The 18,416-nt window shown below is 43.5% G+C and overlaps 1 protein-coding gene across 2 annotated transcripts in view; it reads right to left on the bottom strand.

Moving 5' to 3' along the window:
• Nucleotides 1-42: 42 nt before the first annotated feature.
• Nucleotides 43-18,416, bottom strand: part of tbrg1 (transforming growth factor beta regulator 1) — an 18,547-nt gene continuing 173 nt past the window's right edge. Inside the window, exons 2-31 of one of the 2 annotated variants that reach the window (XM_053872683.1) lie at nt 18,289-18,416; nt 18,103-18,228; nt 17,706-17,867; nt 17,538-17,640; nt 16,886-17,028; nt 16,544-16,700; nt 16,035-16,138; nt 14,277-14,326; nt 14,084-14,203; nt 13,300-13,427; nt 12,693-12,841; nt 12,498-12,623; nt 12,262-12,423; nt 11,299-11,479; nt 11,082-11,212; nt 10,848-11,013; nt 10,514-10,617; nt 10,010-10,047; nt 8,893-9,014; nt 8,376-8,433; nt 8,198-8,280; nt 7,607-7,643; nt 5,789-6,013; nt 5,649-5,719; nt 5,330-5,571; nt 4,394-4,530; nt 3,168-3,314; nt 1,768-1,865; nt 804-914; nt 43-731 (exon numbers count right to left, since the gene is read on the bottom strand). The exon at nt 18,289-18,416 is cut by the window's right edge and continues 21 nt beyond it. In XM_053872683.1, coding sequence (XP_053728658.1) covers nt 557-731; nt 804-914; nt 1,768-1,865; nt 3,168-3,314; nt 4,394-4,530; nt 5,330-5,571; nt 5,649-5,719; nt 5,789-6,013; nt 7,607-7,643; nt 8,198-8,280; nt 8,376-8,433; nt 8,893-9,014; nt 10,010-10,047; nt 10,514-10,617; nt 10,848-11,013; nt 11,082-11,212; nt 11,299-11,479; nt 12,262-12,423; nt 12,498-12,623; nt 12,693-12,841; nt 13,300-13,427; nt 14,084-14,203; nt 14,277-14,326; nt 16,035-16,138; nt 16,544-16,700; nt 16,886-17,028; nt 17,538-17,640; nt 17,706-17,867; nt 18,103-18,228; nt 18,289-18,416 — 3,784 coding nt within the window. In that variant the 3' untranslated portion in view covers nt 43-556. Of the gene's footprint in view, nt 732-803; nt 915-1,767; nt 1,866-3,167; nt 3,315-4,393; nt 4,531-5,329; nt 5,572-5,648; nt 5,720-5,788; nt 6,014-7,378; nt 7,442-7,606; nt 7,644-8,197; nt 8,281-8,375; nt 8,434-8,892; nt 9,242-10,009; nt 10,048-10,513; nt 10,618-10,847; nt 11,014-11,081; nt 11,213-11,298; nt 11,480-12,261; nt 12,424-12,497; nt 12,624-12,692; nt 12,842-13,299; nt 13,428-14,083; nt 14,204-14,276; nt 14,327-16,034; nt 16,139-16,543; nt 16,701-16,885; nt 17,029-17,537; nt 17,641-17,705; nt 17,868-18,102; nt 18,229-18,288 lie in introns of those variants that run through there. The other variant, XM_053872682.1, reaches the window with a different exon arrangement.

Genomic DNA, 18,416 nt, shown 5'->3' with positions numbered 1-18,416 from the left:
CAAAAGGATTTCTGATTTAACTGCTATTTCTGTTCTCAGCAGTCGACTTGGTCGCTGGTCACTGACGCTTTTCATGACTAGTTTCTGTTCAGTGGAGAAAAGTGCCCAGTCGCTAGTGCTGCAGCCCAGTACAGCGTCTTAAAGAACAGCTCGGTAAACTGAAGCACAATATTCTCAGATCAATACTGTGTATCTGTTAATATAATAAGCTAACATGATATATAATTTCGGGACCATTAACGTTCATGGCCTGCAGCACAGACCCACCCTGATGTGGTGAGCGCTGGATGAAAACAAGAACGAGAAGGTTGTTTGACAAGTTCCTTTCTGTGGCCTTTTGAAATATGTGAATAATGTTTTGAGAAAAGTGAGGTCCAGCTCAAGCCTTCACGTGGAAGCGTTCCCTTGTCTGAGGGCAGAGATACTGTAGTCTGGTTGGTTTTCACTGCGACCTCCAAGAGCAGTGGTTTGACTGCCATCCATCCAGCACTGGACTCTTCGGGTAAAAGTTGTTTTTTTTTATTTATTCAGCATTTGAGACAGTGAGTGAGTGCTGTCAAGAACTCAGGTGACACGAGACGTTTAAGGAAGCAGCGGCAGGTTCTGTCTTCTCATCAAAGTAGCGGTGCCTCAGGTAGGCCTCGAAGTTTACTGAGGCATCGTCCTCCGACAGGCTGTGAGCCACCTGACCGTCGCCGGGCCGACACACCTCGAAACGGATCCACCTGTAGCTGTTTGAGAACACAAAGGTCAGACAGGGGGACGGCAAACGTGGCAACCGTGTTCAAGGTCCGGGGCTTTACTTGCTGCACTTTCTGGCTCCGGGGCAGCTCTGGATGAGGTTCTGGATGGTGGGATGGGAGAAACCGAAGAAGTCGGCTCCCGACGGCACGATGGGTGCTCCGGCCTTGGGACTGCAGATGTCACAACACTTCTCTTGAGTGAAGCCGGCTTATACTGTGATACTTTAGACTGCTGTGACTACAAAATATCTGCATTAAACGGCACTAGAGCTGCTCAAATACTACAAGGCAGCGATTCTCAACCACAGGGCTGGGGCCCATGGTTGGGCCACAAGCGCCTCCTAGAGGGCTACTAAAGGTTTCTTTGTTTTATATCTCTGGGCCGTGAGACACTCAGCTTTAATACATGAGCCACGTATGGTGGCAGTAGTGTGTCACTGAATCGACTTGACAGCTGCTCATCTGCAATAGTTAACAACTATGGAGAAGATCTTGAAGAGGAAAAAATGATTTTAAAAAAACTGTAAAAGCTGTTCATGAAAGCTGTAGAAGTTTTGAAAATTAGAACATTTTATGGCGATACACTTTACACTTTACTTATATCGTCTATGGAGTTTAAATAAAATATATTAGTTTTATTTTACAATATTTAGACATAGTTTTATTATATTTATTTCATTAAGAATTTTGTTCAGTTTTTCCAATTTTCTCAACAGTTTGCATCAAAGGTATTTTTTTTCTATTTTTCTCTAGTAAATTTGATGAACGTGACTTGCACCTGGTTCTGTGGCTAGTTGGGCTTTTCTATGACAAATATAGTTCCAATGACCACATGGTTTCATGTCATTTCACAAGGGTTTGGTTTGTTTTCGTGTAAGTAGATTAAATATGGTTGTTGATCACAAAGGAAATCAAGAGGAATGAATCAGTTCTATCACTTGAATGGGGCCCAGGCCGATAAAGAAGGCCTGTAAAGAACGGTGAACTCATGAGAGCCCCTGGTTTGCGGTCACTATTCACATACCTGACTGAGGAAATTGCCTTCAGGAGGTTGGCATGGCAGGTGAGCGCCGCCGAGGCCACGATAGCGTTCTGCGGGTCGTCCTCAGGTACGATCTCAAACTGCAGAAACAATCCTGTGTTTGGTACGGCTCAACCTAAAACCTCTGATCCAAGAGCACTACGGCCAGTAGGGGGAAACCTCGGCGGAACTCGTGACATAGAGCCTAGAATCTTGACTTTAAAGTGAGAGTTTTAAGGCAAGAATTCTGATGCTTTGGGAAGAATTTTCACTACAAAGTGACTTTGAAGTCGCAATTCTGCCGATCTGATCTGCACTGGCCCCAATCCTCCAACAACAATGAGTCATGACAGATTAGAACCATGTAAACCAGGGCTGCAACGATTAGTTGATGTCATTGATAACGTCGACAACAAAAATTTGTCAACGTCAAAATCTGTGTGTCGATGCGTCGTGTTGCCATTGGTGTAAACACACATAGGATCACACAGGCATCAAGAACTGGTTGCTATTCAGAAGCAGTGAGAAAATACCACATTATCTGGAATCATTCAGATGTTCATTTCTGTTCTTTAAATTGGTTCCTGACTGAGGTCCGACTCCACCTGTCCACCGTTGCTGTGCGCCCCAGGCTCCGCCTCACCACCGCCGACTGACCGCCTCAGTCACAGTGTGGCTACATTTTGTTTGCCAAAATAGCGCGTCTGAGGGATGAGAAACCCCTGCAACACCATGGTAGAAGGATGAAAGAGTGTTCCGTGTTTGGTCTGTGACGCCACACACCCTCCAGCTAACAGCTGATATGTCGGTTAGCACGCAGCTAACTTGTAAGAGGAGAGTGATCTGTTTTCACGACGTCACATCTGCGCTACTAGAGTGATTTCTTTTGTTTTACAGTGATGTAGTGAAGTGTCCTCAGTGTCTCTCCTCCTAATAATAATAACCAGAACTGAACTAGGGAGCTACACTGAACACATCGTCTTAGATTATTATTCAAATAAGTCCTGTTGATGTGGATGTTGAGCAGATATTTTATACATATGTGTATAGTGATGGTTTTAAATTCTACTCAAGGACCAATAAAGACCTCTGTTTTAAAGAACTGCTCTCCGCCAACTGTTTCATGCTTCATGCTTCACAGGTTTAATACATGTTCCTGGATTATGTCTCATTACTTTAATATACTTGTTTAATAATGTATGGTGTCGGAGTATCACAGCGAGATGATTTAAGCAACTTTAGGTTCAACAGAAATTCAAAACGGGTCCAAACAAAGGTCATCGAGATTAGTCGACTCATTGAAAAAATAATGAACAGATTAGTGGTTAGTTGCAGCACTAGTGCAAACCTCTCCCCGGTGAAAGACAGATGAAACACAGCAACACATATGAGCGGGTCAGTACCTGCGGTCCGGCGCCACCGTCTTTGATCTGGCAGGTGTAGAGGCACTGCTGCTCGGGACTCTTCATGCTGGCAAACACACGCGTGCTGCAGAAGCCAACTGGGTAGATGGCAAACTCGTCGTGGAACAGCGTTCTGTCCGTGATGATCTGGAAGCAGGTTCCCTCTTAGATCTTTGCAAACCACAGTGGTAACATTGTAACATTTATTAAGGATTTGTTTTTGAAGCTGAATAAGCTGACTGAACACAGAAACAGCTTTTACTTGCTGAGTTGAAGGTGAGTCGGCATCCACTCCCAAAGAGCCAGTTCACAAGTCGTAATCATAATTTGTTTTGATCTGAGAGACCCAAAGGGCTCTTTAAAAATAAATGTTTTTTTGCTGTGGTTATTTACTGGTCCAGTAGAAACAGGGTTGATCAATATTCATGCCTGTTAATGGTCCGTTGTTCTTAAACACTGCGTTCATGGGTGAAAATGCATTTTCCAGATTCGGTGCACTGGTGCGCTCAGAAGTCAAATGAAGCCGCCCCAAAACTATTTTGGGGTGACCAAGACAAATGAACAGGCCAACACACGTGATAAAGGCTCGCAGCTCATCCTGGGGACTTGAGCTTGAGACGGCTGGCTCATCTCTGTCTTTAAAAATGCCTTCACTAAAACCGCTAAAGCTAAATCCACACGGTAATAACTGATCGAAGTTGACAGAATTTTTTATCCGTTTCAGTCGACAGAATAAACACCGGGGACTGAAGGAACTAGAGGGCCTCAGAGAAATATCAAGAGAATGCTGTTGTTGAGGTTGACTATTATGACTCACCACTATAACAATGGCAGTGGTCGTAATAACCTCAGACTCATGAGACCTGTTCGTTCATCCTGCAGGATACGATGTGACAGGATTTTTAGTTTGCAAGGTTAGAGACTCAAACTTTCCCATCCACAGAATCTTCAGGTGCATAGTGCCCCACCAAGCCATCCCCAGTCAAGCAACAACAAAACTCTTGAAACTGAGCTTCAATAACCGAGCTTCAAAACGTGTATTCCATATTTGCATTTGGACACATTTCATCTCTTCTTCCTTTAGAGTTTGCTGGCAGTAAAATGTAACTACATTTGCTCTTGGGGCTATGTGTTGGGGGCGGAGTTTTGGACGCCCTGTTTCAAAATCCTCGCTAAAAGCCTGTTTCTGCACCATTCAAAATAAAAAACACTGCGGAGAAACTGACCTCGCCCAGGCTGTAGACTGTTAAACCTCCCAACACGATGGGAAACACGGGGCGGCCGGACGAGTCCAGAGGAATGGGCTGCACCAGTTTTCGTGAACCATCTGCCAGTTTTCTCTTCTTGGATATTTTCTTCTGAACTGAAGAAAGGAGAGCAGAAGTCACACTTACAACTGAGGTCCTCTATGAAACCAGCCTCATGTCATTGATCACAACTCTCAAAACATGAATATTAGGGGTGGAGTTCATTAAGAAACATAATAATTTAGTTTATTAGAGAATTTGTGATCAATTCATCTCAATTAATCACAGTTTAATGGTATAAGAATATTTGCCACAAGAAGCCACATTGTTCAAGTTGAATGAATGTGGTATATAACTGAATCAAATGATGGAGCCATACATAGATTTAAACAACAAAATATTGTTTATTTTGCTTCAGTTTGACAATAGCACAATAAATCACCATGGTGTCTATATTCAGGTTTTTATATCACCTTATTTAAACTGAAGCTCTTTCAATGTCTGGAAAATATTTGTAAAATAATTTAAATTTGATAAGAATTTCAAGTCCATTCACAGTTGTGAAAACCCTGGTCACTGTGTAGTGAAAAACATCCCTGAACAAAAACAAACAGATGCTTTTGTTTGCTTTTGTTCAGGGCTGATTCCTCCATGTTTGTTGTTGTTGTTCTCATCCTAGCTGCCACGTGTCTTGTGCATCAGTGGGATCAGTGGACCAGGAACTCCTGCACTGACAAAGGTTCCCTGTTGTCTGGAGCGCAAAATGTTCAATTAATTTTTTGTTCTTGTAATGAATTAATTGTAATTAACACGTTTAAGTCCCACCACTAATAAATATATATACAAATATCTCACAATATGAATCCTGACAGAGCCACATTTAACAGGGTAGTTCATTCCACAGGCAGCACTCACCTTCCTCTTTCCCGTTCTCCCTGCCGCGCTCTTTCCTTTCTTTCTTGGGCTTCTTCAGGATTCCCTCGTCGCCCGATGGCAGCACAGACGGAAGGTTAAGGGTCCCAGCGATGGACGCAGCGCCGGCCGGGCCCGATGTTAAAGCGGCAGGTGGCGCTGATGGGAGGCAGCTGGAACTTGGTGTTGGTAACACGTCTCCCTCTGACAGAGACTGGTACTGCAGCAAGGACTTGAGGAGGAACCTAAACCAAATGCACAGAGTTGAAGTGAAGGAAGTGACCGAACAGGCTAGTACCTCTCGGCCTTCTTCACGTCTCACTTGCGTTCTTCTTTCACTCTCAGAAACTTCTCCTCTAAGTAGGCCACCTCATCGCAGAGAGACGCGTTCTCCTGCCGCCACAAATCAAGGGTCAGACATGAGGAAATACTCTCTTCATCCCGAAAGGTCGCGGCACTTACAAAGATCATGTCCCGCGCGGCTCTGCGCAGTCGCAGATACTTGAGCCGATACTTTTCATTCTGGTTTTTCCGCAGGCCTCTTTTGGCTTTGCTCTTGTGCTCGGATGAGCTGGAGGAGGACGGGAAAGGAGCGACGGAGGCGCCGGACGCCGAGCTGGAGGCGGAGTTCTGCTGCCCAGAAGTCAGGAATGACTGAGCAGTGAAGACCTGCCGGTCCTTATCAGTCTGGGAGGGCGAGAAAAACATTGGATGCACTTCACTTGAATATTATGGGATGGAGTTGGATCCTCTCAGACAATGATGGATGATCGCAGAACAGAGAAACAGATGGCTAAACAATAACATAATCTTGAATGAAATTCAATGTAAAATGTAGTAGGTTTGACACACACACATTTCAAAAGCTACTTGACCCTCTACGGTACTGATGGGCCCGTGAGGCTTCATGAAACAGGGACCTTATTTTTAGAGCTCAGTAGGTGGCGCTGTTGGATTAGAAATGAGATGTTTCACTGAAATGGCTGTTCAAATCCAAAGACTTTAGAGAAGAGAGCGCCATCTGGTGGGCTCTGAGAATGAGGACACTGTTTCATGAAGCCTCACTGGCCCATCACCACTCTACAGCAGTGGTCCCCAACCTTCTTAGCTCCAAGACGGGTTTAATCGGCCATCTGGGCCATCACTGGCATAGAGACTAAGCTATTGTAAATGTCAAGCACGTGGGCAGCAGAATCTCTGCACTGCCGCGCCTTGATTCTGTTCTTTTATCCAGCGATACATAACCACCTCATTGGCAAAGTCACAGTGGCATGTGACCTGAAATGAGACTGGATGGATCCCATTGTGCTTAACCAGGGCAATAGAACTGGTTTGGAACCTGAAAAGTTGGTTTGCGCTGGAAACCAATAAGCTTGCAAACCGTGACCATGCACCGTGCTGCAGTGCAGCAGCTGGACACACGGATGAAAACGCACATTTGAGTGCTTCACATTCAATCAAATGCCTGTGGTTTCATTGGTCGGACATGACAAGGCGCATTCTTAAATCAAGCTCTTTTGCCAGCAAGTCCTGTAGTCTAGTACCACGGGGTGTTGGACTTCCCTACTAATCTAAGTACATCTAATCTAAGGACATCTAAGGTATCGTGCCAATGATGTTTATTTCAACTCCCCGTGACTGACTTTGTTGTTGTGAGAGATGGCACCTAGCAGGCCACAAGACATCATGGTGCCATGTGCTCAGCGAGGTCATAGGGGTCACTGATATGGAGTTTTGGAAACCACGATCACCTGTTCTAATTCGCCACAATGCATTGGGCCACGGTCCGGTGACCCATGGACCAGTACCAGCACACGGCCCGGTGGTTGAAGTGGCGATTACTATCAAAAAACAACATCCTTGATTGAAATAGGATTGTTGTCCAACTGAAACTTGAACTTCAGCCAAGGCCCAGGGGTGTGTCACAGCAACATATTCCTCTGGCTCATTGCATGTCACCTTATCTACATCCTCGCTATTCCTCATGTCGCCACAATGAGGGGTTACGGCAGTGACGCCATGTTGAACCTGAACTGAACCCAGGCAACTCACCAGCAAAGCAAAGACTCCGTTTCTCTGCTCAATCCTCTTGAATCGCCTGCTGCCTTTCTGTGTCTGAAACAAAAGACTGAGGCTAAAGCACCAGGGTGGAGACTGGGAGACTGAGGTCTGTGTCACAGTCAACACACACGCTATTCTCCTGACACGACACAAGGATGGGATGGAAACATGGGGAACAGAAAAGACACGCAACCATGAGATAATCCACGTCACTCTTACCTCTCGGTACATGACAGCTTCAAGACTGGATTTAGCACTGTCAGTGAGAGAGCAGAGGGTGTATTAGCACAGCTGCCCCTCTAAAAGAAAAAAAAAAATCAAAAACAAAAACTAATCCAGGCTTTCAGGTGTGTTTGACAGCACTGCAAGCTGGCGCAGCATACACAAAAGCCACTCCTCGTTCATAGATTCAATACATTTTATATACAATACATGTTACATTTTATATAATGGCTGGTGAATCAATATAACTGCTTTCTTTTATTTATTCTATTCTATTTTAATAATGATCAATGGCCTTTTACTTTATTTTCTACAATTTAAAGTGAAAATTTTATCCCAACCTAAGCTCTTCTTTATATTGGTTACACTAACTGGACAATTCTGGATGCAAATGTATTCGCACCTTGTGCAGATTTAGTTTTATATTTACACATTTGTCAAACTACAGTCATTGACCTTTTGTTATTTACTAGCAGAGGTGGAGTATTAATCGAAGAAATGACCAGAATTCACAGCAGAGCAAATGATATGAGATGCTAAGACAAATACTAACATACAATGCAGGAAATTGAAAAAGTGGGGGTTTACTTTGATTGAACCAGTCCTCTATCGATGATTCTCTGTTTAATCTCCTTGATGTGCATTGGATGGCCGGCTTCCTCCAAAACAATCTGTATGAAAACAAGAACATAATTGAACATATTAAAATACATATGATTACTAGTCATTCAACAATGTCTTGGGGAGGCAAAGACTGGGAAGATACCTGAGCAGCATCAAGCCAAGTGAGTGTCGGCTTTTCAGTCATCTCACTGGACTGTTCGCTGAAGAAAAAGAAATAATAAAATCACTATTCATAGAGAATAATAAACTGCAAGGTAGCCCAGAGGTTTTGTTTTATAAAATGGACATAGTTGGTTAAAAAAAAAACAGGAAAAAAATGATGTCAAGTGTAATTTACATGTCAGGTTTACTTTTGTTTTAACCATTTATATTCTGTTGTATGACTCAAAGTAAACATCATGGTTTGGTTTGGTTTAGAGACAGACATTCCAGAGAAGCAGCTGAATCTGTAGATGAATCCACGTGAAGACTTTGCTTCGCTTTAATATGATGTACACAAGTTACATGCAGGTTTTACAATGAAAGTATCAATGGAAAATGAACTGTAAAAGAGTCGCAAGTGACCGGTGGTTGGTTGGGTGGCTTCACTTGGGACACGCCAGAGAGAGGAGAGACGGGCTACATGGAAGTCACGGTGTGGTGCGTTACAATCCACCGACCTCTCCAGTGTGTCCGCATTCCCCGACAGGCCGCCGATGCTATCCAGAGCAGGAAACAGCGAGTAGCTGCCTTGTCCGTCCGCCTCCATCTCAGACTCGAAACTGTTGAGGGACTCCATTGTCAGCGGCGGCAGAAACGACCGCCCAGCGGAGGTGTTCAAACGGAACAGCCAAGTGTTTATATAGCGAGCACGTAAGTGACAGCGGTGGAACGAAGGAAAGCGGACCTCGCTGCAGAAAGCCCACTCCGCTTAACGTTTGTTTTTCAGGCGGAACCTTTGTTTTGGGTCCGTGGGGACCGTCCCCGATCACCGCACACACCACAACTGATGGCTAACAAGACGCTGGTTGTGTTTCGACGTTTCGCATATTACTGTTATTCCGGAATGACAATTCAGGATATTTTTTTAAAGGCGTAATGAAACAAAAAAACAGCGTTGTAATAATTCGAAGTTGGGTGCTTGACCGGACATCATTACTGACGGGATTCATACCGGATATCCGGTAGATTTGTGTGCGTTCTGCAAAACTGTATTGGATGTTGTATTTTGTTACGTAATACGACAAAAATAACCACCCAGTAATAAAAAACATTTTCACTTTTAGAAGCAAAACAAAAACAATATAGATATGAAACAAAAAAAATGAACAAAAACGACATATTTTAAAGACTTTTTATGCGCAAATCGAAAATAATGTGCCCAGTCATCCTGACTTACAATAACGTGTGTGTATGTTTATTTTTTGCATCACAAAAATGTTTTAAAGGAAATGATTAAATGGCTTCAAAAATCATTTTTGTGTGTGTGTTATGATACTGACAATTAACTCCTACAAAATAATAATAATAATAATAATAATAATAATAATAATAATAATAATAATAATAATAATAATAATAATAATAATACAAGTGATGCCCAAAAAGCAAAGCAAGCTTTTTAAACACAAATCTAATGTAATGTTGCTGAGTCTTCCTGACTTACAAATAACAAAAGTGAGTGTTTGTTTATTTTTTTTGTATCGCTAAAATGTTTTAAACTAGATCATTACATGGCTTCAAAAATACCTTTTTGTTTTATGTGTATAAGGCAGTCTGTTTGTGCCTTGTTATGAAACTGATAGACAGGAGGACAGTAGCTGCTGTCACATTTTCTGTAAGACCAGACCACGTTCTCGCTCACTCTTAATCGACTTTGAGAATATGAAGCTCACTCTCTTACTCTCTTAGAATCCAGGTGTCGCCGCATCAGATCTGTGAAAAGTTGTAAAACTGCGATGAGAAGATGGTGAAAAAGAAAAACTCAGAGTGATAATCATTTATTTGTTACACTTTTGTGGTGTTGGTGGTGGAATTACCCAGCACAAAATGGAAAACACTATCCAATGCCGTGTTTCATTTCACATTTTGCGCCCGACGGCTGATATTTCAGTAGCAATCCAGCCATCCGTAGTTGAGCAGAACACGCATCACCAGCCTGTACTGCATATAGTACTCAGTCTGTCTGGGACCATCAGAGAAATACAGATAACCTGCGAGAGAAACATGCGAGTCAACAATGGTGGACAAAGAAAGTGTTTTGCCGGTTTGAAGCGCTCATGAAATTATTGTTTAGCTGACCATAATTCTCAAATGCAGCATCAACTTTGGATCCAATGCCGGGGAAATCTTGAGTGATGTAACGTGGGTAGCCGTAGTCCATCTGGTTTCTTGCCTCATCGTAGCTGTGTGAAAATAATGTTTGACAATGTTCAGAAGTATGTAGTGATGGGCTGATGAGGCTTCACGAAACAGTGTCATTATTTTCAGAGCCCAGCCTCGGTTTACAAATGTGTAGTTTCATTGAAAATGGTGGTTCAAATCCCCAGATTTTATAGCAGCAAGTGGGCTCTGATAAAGAGGGCACCGTTTCATGAAGCCTCAGCACTGATTTCCGCATAGTGTCCCCACGTACCTCCAGTACTGCCTGTTGACAAAAAATAACGTCTTCCCAGTTGCTGACACATAGACGGCTGCATCCACCTTATTGACAGAGGACGGCAGGCCGATGCCGGTGAGAGGTTTCGGGTAGCCGGGTAATATATTCTTTCTCTGCGCCTTAATGACCCAATACTGGTTACCTATGAAGGAAACATAGTTTGAAGTTGTGCGGTGTATTTTGTACAATACTTAAAGGAAAATGAATTACCTTCAAAAAGATATACTTTGTCCTTGTGAGGGACTTCAGCGGCAGCATCCACGTAGTTGATGCGTGACCACCTGGAGCTGACTTTAGTCAAACCGATTCCTCTGGTGCGGGAGCTCTTCCTCCAGTAGTATCTGCCCACATTATTCCATTCAAACAAATGGAGACAACAGGAGTGGTTAATGCACCAGAAGAAAGGAAAATATGATTGTCGAATTACCCATTTTTAAAGAAGTACAGGTCTCCTCGGATGGACGTGGCAGCATCGAACACGAGATCTCGGCTGCACCGTTCAGCTCCAGGGTTTGGCCGGGTGTCTGGCACTTCTGTGGGGTCCTCCGGCTCATCAGTCGGGGGCGGCTGTGGTTGTGGTTTTGTAGTGGGTGCAGGATTCCGTTGTCCTGGGAGGAGGATATTCAACAGGCAATCTAAACCAGGCCTGGACAAAGTGCGGCCCGGGGGCCACATGCGGTCCCACGCCTGTATTTTTGTGGCCCCTTTGACGTCAAACTAAAACAATAACTGATATATTGTAATTTCACCACTTTAGCAGTAAATATAGCATGTTCTTGTTTGAAGACTAGAATTTTCTTCATTTTTGTGTGTTTTTCTTGTTCCTCAAAATACACTGAAGGAATATTGAAAACATATTTTGGAAATAAATTACCTACCATAGTTATGTTGATTTATATTCCAAGTTCATATGAAATGAAATATTTCAATAGGTTTCATGACATATTTACACTTCACATTATCCTGACTTACATTGAATCTTTTGAGGTTCATTTTGTCCTTGTTACTTTCGTATATATTTTGGAATTTTTTCCGTTATCGCTGTCTTTCTTTTGATGATGGCCCCTCACAACAGTTACAGTAACTAATGTGGCCCTTTGGGAAATTTGATTTCCCACCTCTGACCTAGACCCGCATCAGCTGAGTGTCAGCCTCCAGTTCTGATAGATGAATTGGAGCAGCAGTACACAGGTTTGCAAAAAGAATCCGATCAACCGGTGGATCAGAAGTGCAGCTCAGACAGATCACATGACAAATACACCAAAAGAAGTGCATGGTAATTACAGTAATATCTGGAAATGTTGGTACTGCACCTGTGGCTAACATCAACTTTAGCATCAGCCTGGTTTTAGACCCGGAACCCAAAGTAAAATAGCTCATGTTATCTCACCGTAGAGAGCCTGAACTCCTCGCCTGTCGTCGTCCGGAAGCTTGTATCCATTGGTGTTGACATTCTGATACGTGGGGTACATCAGGGCCCGCTTGTCTCTGGAGTGATCCAGGCCCAGAGCATGGCCAAACTCATGCGCCGCCACCAACAGCAGATTTATACCTACGTTTTCACAAAGATTGTTCAGCAAATATTTCATCTGAATGTGCGTTCCACTCCCATGATTTTCGGTGTACCTTGTCGGGAAAGAGTCCAGTTTTCATCATCATCGAAATGCGTGTCTCCTCCCTGGTCCCGTCCTGGTGAGTTGGCATGAGCTAGAACCCCTCCCGCTCCATCAAAAGGATAGAAGTCTCCATGGTCTGGTGGAGAAGGAGGCGCACTTTCATAAAAGGACAAATCCATCGGTGACATGATGCCTTGATGCTTACATCCACCCTTGAAGAGGATCATGATGTCGGCCGTGCCGCTGCTGATCTGCTTGAAGTTGAGCGGAATCACGTCGCTGTAGAGTTGGAAAGCTTGAGCGATGGTCGTGTCCACCTCCCTCCGGCTCAGCCGTGGCGTGTATCTGGTAATTCTGCCCAAATCGCATCAAGATCACCTTCAACTTTTGTATTTTTCAAGCTGGACACTGAGTGAGTTTTATCTAGTGATGGGCTGATGAGGCTTCATGAAACAGTGGCCTCATTTTCAGAGCCCACTAGGTGGCGCTCTCTGCGCTAAAATCTTTGGATTTCAATGAAACCTCACTTCATTTTTTTAACCAATAACGCTACTTACTGAGCTCTAAGAATAAGGACACTGTTTCATGAAGCCTCATTGACCCATCACTAGTTTTACCACATGATAAATCCCTACTGTCTGGCAGTAAAGGAGCGTTGAGATGCCTGTTCTGTTTATTTCCACCTCCCTGGCATCCATCACTCTGATGCAGTGGTGCCAGGACTGACTCCTGTGGCACCCCGGTACTTCACCAGGTTTATTTTTTTTTAAGGTTTTCTGAGCAAATCATTTCTGTTTTTCACATCGATCTACCTGTACGTTATCAATCGCTTTTCCCATCTGGGCTTCCCAGGAAAGTGTCCGTATCGACTGATGTCCGACACGCCGCACCTCGGCGCCTTCATCACCTCCACCGTCTCCTTATTCAGTTGACCAGTCACCTGGATACCAGTCAAAGTCAAAAGATGCTGACGGTTCATCAAATTCAACTGTGACATCTGACAGGGTTAATGTGAGAGCGTCCACACGGGGGCGGTATAATCCCTCGCGTGGTAAATATCCATCCATGCGTACTTTGAAGTTGTCCATATTTATTCAAATGTCAGCAACAACTTGTGTATTTTATTTCAAACATATATTTAAAATAATACTTTCATTTACATTGTTATTACTATCAAAAATCTATCGAAAAGCTTTAGTAGTTCACTTTTGAATGTGTGCAATTGTGTCGCACAAATTCTTGCTTCGTAAATGAAGTGCACAATTGCGTACTGTGAATTACAGGCTGAGGATGAACAGCAGCAGTGAAAAAAAGGGTTGTAGAAAGAAAGTTTGTGGTCAGTTTATGGTTTGGTTTATGGTTTTAATCGTGTCCTGCTTTGTGAAACAGTGTCCTCATTTTAAGAGCCCACTAGATGGCGCTCTCTACTCTCATTTTTTAAACCAAATCACCACCTACTGAGCTCTAAAAATGAGGTTTCATGAAACCTTATTGTGTTACGACTGAGAGCATTGTCTGTGTGTGTCACATTATCTATATATGAAACATCTTTATCTTCGCAAACTTATCATTTTAAATGTTAATAGCACTTTTTACCTCCAGGCCAAAGAATGCCTGCATCATTCTTAGATCCTGGTCGAAGGTGTTGTTGAGTCGAATGCTTCGCTGGGTTACGTTTCTCATCCCAACATCTGCATAGAAGCTGGACAAATAGTCCTGGTGGGAGAGAAAGAAAAGACTTGTACATTTCCAGACTTGAGAGCAGCACCTCCGAATTTCAGGGGGTTACCTCAGCGATGAGCGTCTCTTCTGGAGAAACGGTGGGCGCCAGCGTCGGTGCTGCGTGACTCAGTGACAAACACCCCAGCAGAAATATCCAAAACCCAAGAGCCATTTTGCTAGCTTCTCCTCAGCTCACATCCGTGCAGAGGTATGTGCTGTTCTGTTCAAGGCTGAGACAAATATTTAGAGACACCCCAGCACTGGGCCCCTGGGGCTGATAACAGTGAGACCTGATCAACTTTAGTGATTCCTGATGTCATCACTGAAATACCTCTGAGGGGGTTAAGAAATACCTCAGCAAGGTATTTGCCTCAAAACCCACTGCTTTTTCCATAAGAAAACATAAAAATGTGTCTTTGTTTGGTGATTTATTGATTCTGTGTCGCAGAGGCTGGTCAAAGTACAAAGTACAAATATGAACCCAAATATGTTTATTTATTTCAAATTTCCAAGACGACAAAATCACAGAAAAACAAGAAAAATATTTTACAAAAGATGATGCCACCGAAGGTTACCGCAGTACAGTTCATGCTCATGAGATTCCAAAACATATCTGCATCACAGTTTGATATACGATGGAGATCAGGGTTTTTCAAGCGTCCGCCACACGTGTGCGGGAACTGATCCAGCTTCTCCTCATGTGTCCAGAGATAGAGGTGAGATAGAGGTGAATCTGGATGGATGAAGGAGACCACGGTGGCTGCGAAGTGCAAAAACCACCTTCTGTCTGGAAGCAAGGATCCTTGAATAAAGATACCAACTCCAGAACGTGAGGAGACTGAAGCAGATGTTGACTGATTCACTGACCGCTGTGGATGCCATCTCACTTCAGGAATCACTGAGCCTGTTTTCCACCCAGTGTAGCAGCCTTTTTCATACAAATGATCAGCGATAAAGAACGTTCATTCGCTTGAGGATCATTAATGAAGAATTTTTTAATAATTGTCCTTGAGCGGAAATGAACATTCAACAGTCCCACACCGCTGCGCTGCCTTTCATAAAAAGAAATAAATTAAATCTAAATGATGTTGTAAATTTTGACCTCAAAATTGGTTACTGCACAAGCACAAACTTATTATTACTTTATAATTATTTAGTGTCATTCACTATTATATAATACCATATTATTTTATTATGTTTTATTTATTTTAATTTTCGCTGCTCTTAGCAACTAAGAAATTATTTTTTTTACCTGAAAATGTCGTGGGCATCTTCTCATGCGGTGTGTTGTACTAGTTAAGTGCAGACACTAAAGTATAAATTGACATTGGTGGAAGAGTTGGAAGAAGCATGATTGAATATTTACAGTCTGTTACCACCACGATTCATTCAACCCACTGAAGATGTCCTCCATCGTCAACGGACTGTCATCGTAGGTTCCAAATGCTCAGTTAAGACGACGAAATATATTGACATTCGAACAGCTTAACCACCATCAACAGCCAAGCCAGGAGTTTGCCGAGATGACTTTCACCACCCGGTTTTGCCTGAAGTCGTACTGGTAGGACTTTGAGCCGCTGATGAGAAAGATGCTGCCTGTCAAGGGAAAAAACAAGGATCGCTGTGAGAGAAAGTCACTCATCATTCACATGTGTGTTCAAATCTTTCTCTTCAAACGGGAGCAAAGATGGTGCCAGCAACATTCACCGGAGACCTCCTTCATCTTGAGATACATCTGAAGACTATTCAAGGTCAATGTTTTCTTTGCAGTTTTACCTCTGTTGAAGACAAAATAAAAGAAAACATTTTAACTCTCTGTATTTACCCTGCGACTTGAAGGCAGCGTCCACAGTTGTCGGGATCCCCGGCCAGTCCTTTTGGATACGTTTGGGGAAGCCGGGGTCCATCTTCCTCTTCTGCTCATCGAACCTGAAGTCGGATCAGACAGTGAGTTGCTCGTCTGTCACGTAGAATACAAGATGATTTTTTTTTTTTTTTTTCCCCAACTGTCAAATTATGATAAATCATTATTATGATCAGTTATTTGGCTGATATGGATCAGGCCTCTCTCATTCTAAGGTCGGTGACAGCGCAATGATGGGAGAGAAGAGGATGAAGTTTTAGTTAACACATTACTGGGCGGTAGATTCTAAGAATCGGTGGTAGCAATGAGGTCAATACGACAGCAGGGGGCAGTAGCTTCCCATAAATAATAAATGTTGTTGTTTGTTGTCACTTTATCCACTGAAAATATTGTGTAATAAATCAATCCGCTTGATTTATTACATTGCAAACAGATTTTTTTTTAAATGAGGCGTTCAGCAGATATTTCACCTGTAATAGAGTTGTCCAACGAAGAAGATGGTTTTTCCAAATTCGCTGACGTGTACAGCAGCGTCAACCTGCCGTAATCTGGAGGAAAAGCCGAAGTCCGAGATGAGGCCCGAGCGGCTTCTGGTCTTGAGCCGCTGAACCACCCAGTACTTGTGACCTGAGGCAAACAAACCACAGCCATGTTTCTGCACTGGGAGCTGAGAACACACGCTGTGATGTCACCTAAAGCCCCGGGACGCCATGTGCAACTCTGGAGTTGAGCAAGGCAGTGATTATTGTGCGGTCGTGTTCCACGGAGAACTGGCTCTGTCACGCTCGCGCAAACATGTTTGGCAGACTGACCTGTGAAGATGTAGGCCACACCTTTGGCCGGGATGTCGTAAGCGGCGTCGATAGCCGAGTTGATGCCTGGTAAATATGTCCTGCTGAGGCCTCCAGTCAGCCGGTTCCAGTAACTGGACCATGTTGTTCTCATCCACAGCTGCCTGGGTTGCAATTGTAGCAACCGTTTTAGCGTATAAAATTATTATTCTTTTTTTCTTTCAGTTTGAAGGATACGGAAGAGGATCAGGGCCAGAGAAGAAAAAAGATAATTCGCAGAATTCTGACTTTTTCCTCAGAATATAAGTCAGAACTCTGACTTTTTTTTCTCAGAATCCTGACTTTAAAGTCTGACTTTAATCTCAGAAGTCAGAATTCTCACTTTAAAGTCAGCGTTCTGACTTTAAGTGACTTTAATCTCAGAATTCTCACTTCTGACTTTAAGGTGAAAATTCTGACTTTAATGTGAAAATTCTGATTTTTTTCTAAGAATTTAAGTCGACTTTAAAGTTCTGACTTTTGAGATTTAAGTCTCACTATAAAGTCAGAATTCTGCCAATTTTTTTTTCTTCCCTGGCCCTTATCCTCTTCCACAGAAAAGAAATTTAGAGACTCCATGTTGCCACATTTGAGCGAGACAGGAAGTCCAGGCTGCTGGTTCAGACACAAGTACCTGTTTTTGAAGAAAACAATCTGATCTTCAATCATTGCTGCGGCGTCGAAAGTGAACTGTGGGTCGCACTTTTGGGGACTTGCGTCCGCCTTGTTGGGTTTTCCTGAGAACCAGAGAAAGCCTCAGCGCCGTCAGGTTCTGCGTCAGCTGCAGGGCTTTTTTTCTTACCGTAAAGCGTCTGGATTCCGAGCAGATCATCCTGAGCCAGAGAGTATTGCGTGCTGCTTTTCAGACGGTAGCTGGGGTACATGATCGCAGAGGGGTCACGCGAGTGGGTCAGACCAAGCGAGTGTCCGAGTTCGTGGGCAGCAACGGCGAACAGACTGTAGCCTGCAGTACATCTCACCATCAAAGCATGAAGGGAAAACACTAGTGATGGGCCAATGAGGCTTCATGAAACAGTGCCCTTATTTTTAGAGCTCAGTAGGTGGCGCTGTTGGTTTGAAAATAAGGTGAAGTTTCATTGAAATGGCTGTTCAAATCCAAATGCAAAGAGTGCCATCTAGTGGGCTCTGGAAATGAGGTTGTTATTAGTGTAGTATCAGATTCTTTTTTGCTGCAGAACCTTGTTTTCCATTGGTCCAAGTCTCGTCCTCGTCGAAGTGGACGTCTCCTCCGATCCCATCTCCAGGCTGGAAGGCGTGAGCCAGAACACCACGCGGTCCATCGAAGGGGGAGTAGTCTCCATGTGCTGCAGCAAACACAAAGGTCGGTTCAGTCTGACTTGCTGAGTAAAGAACCACATACTGACCTCCGTGTGCAAAGGAGAAGATGATGTCAGCAGTTCCGTGGTGGACTCTGATGAACCTCAGTGGGGTGGCGTCACTCCACATCTTCAGAGCCGCGCTGAAAGACTTTTCCACATCCTCTCTCTTCATG

This window comes from Synchiropus splendidus, chromosome 8, assembly GCF_027744825.2.
Source record: "Synchiropus splendidus isolate RoL2022-P1 chromosome 8, RoL_Sspl_1.0, whole genome shotgun sequence".
Lineage (NCBI taxonomy): Eukaryota > Metazoa > Chordata > Actinopteri > Syngnathiformes > Callionymidae > Synchiropus > Synchiropus splendidus.
Note: the sequence above shows the minus strand (reverse complement) of the source record. Positions and strands in the feature narration are given on the sequence as shown.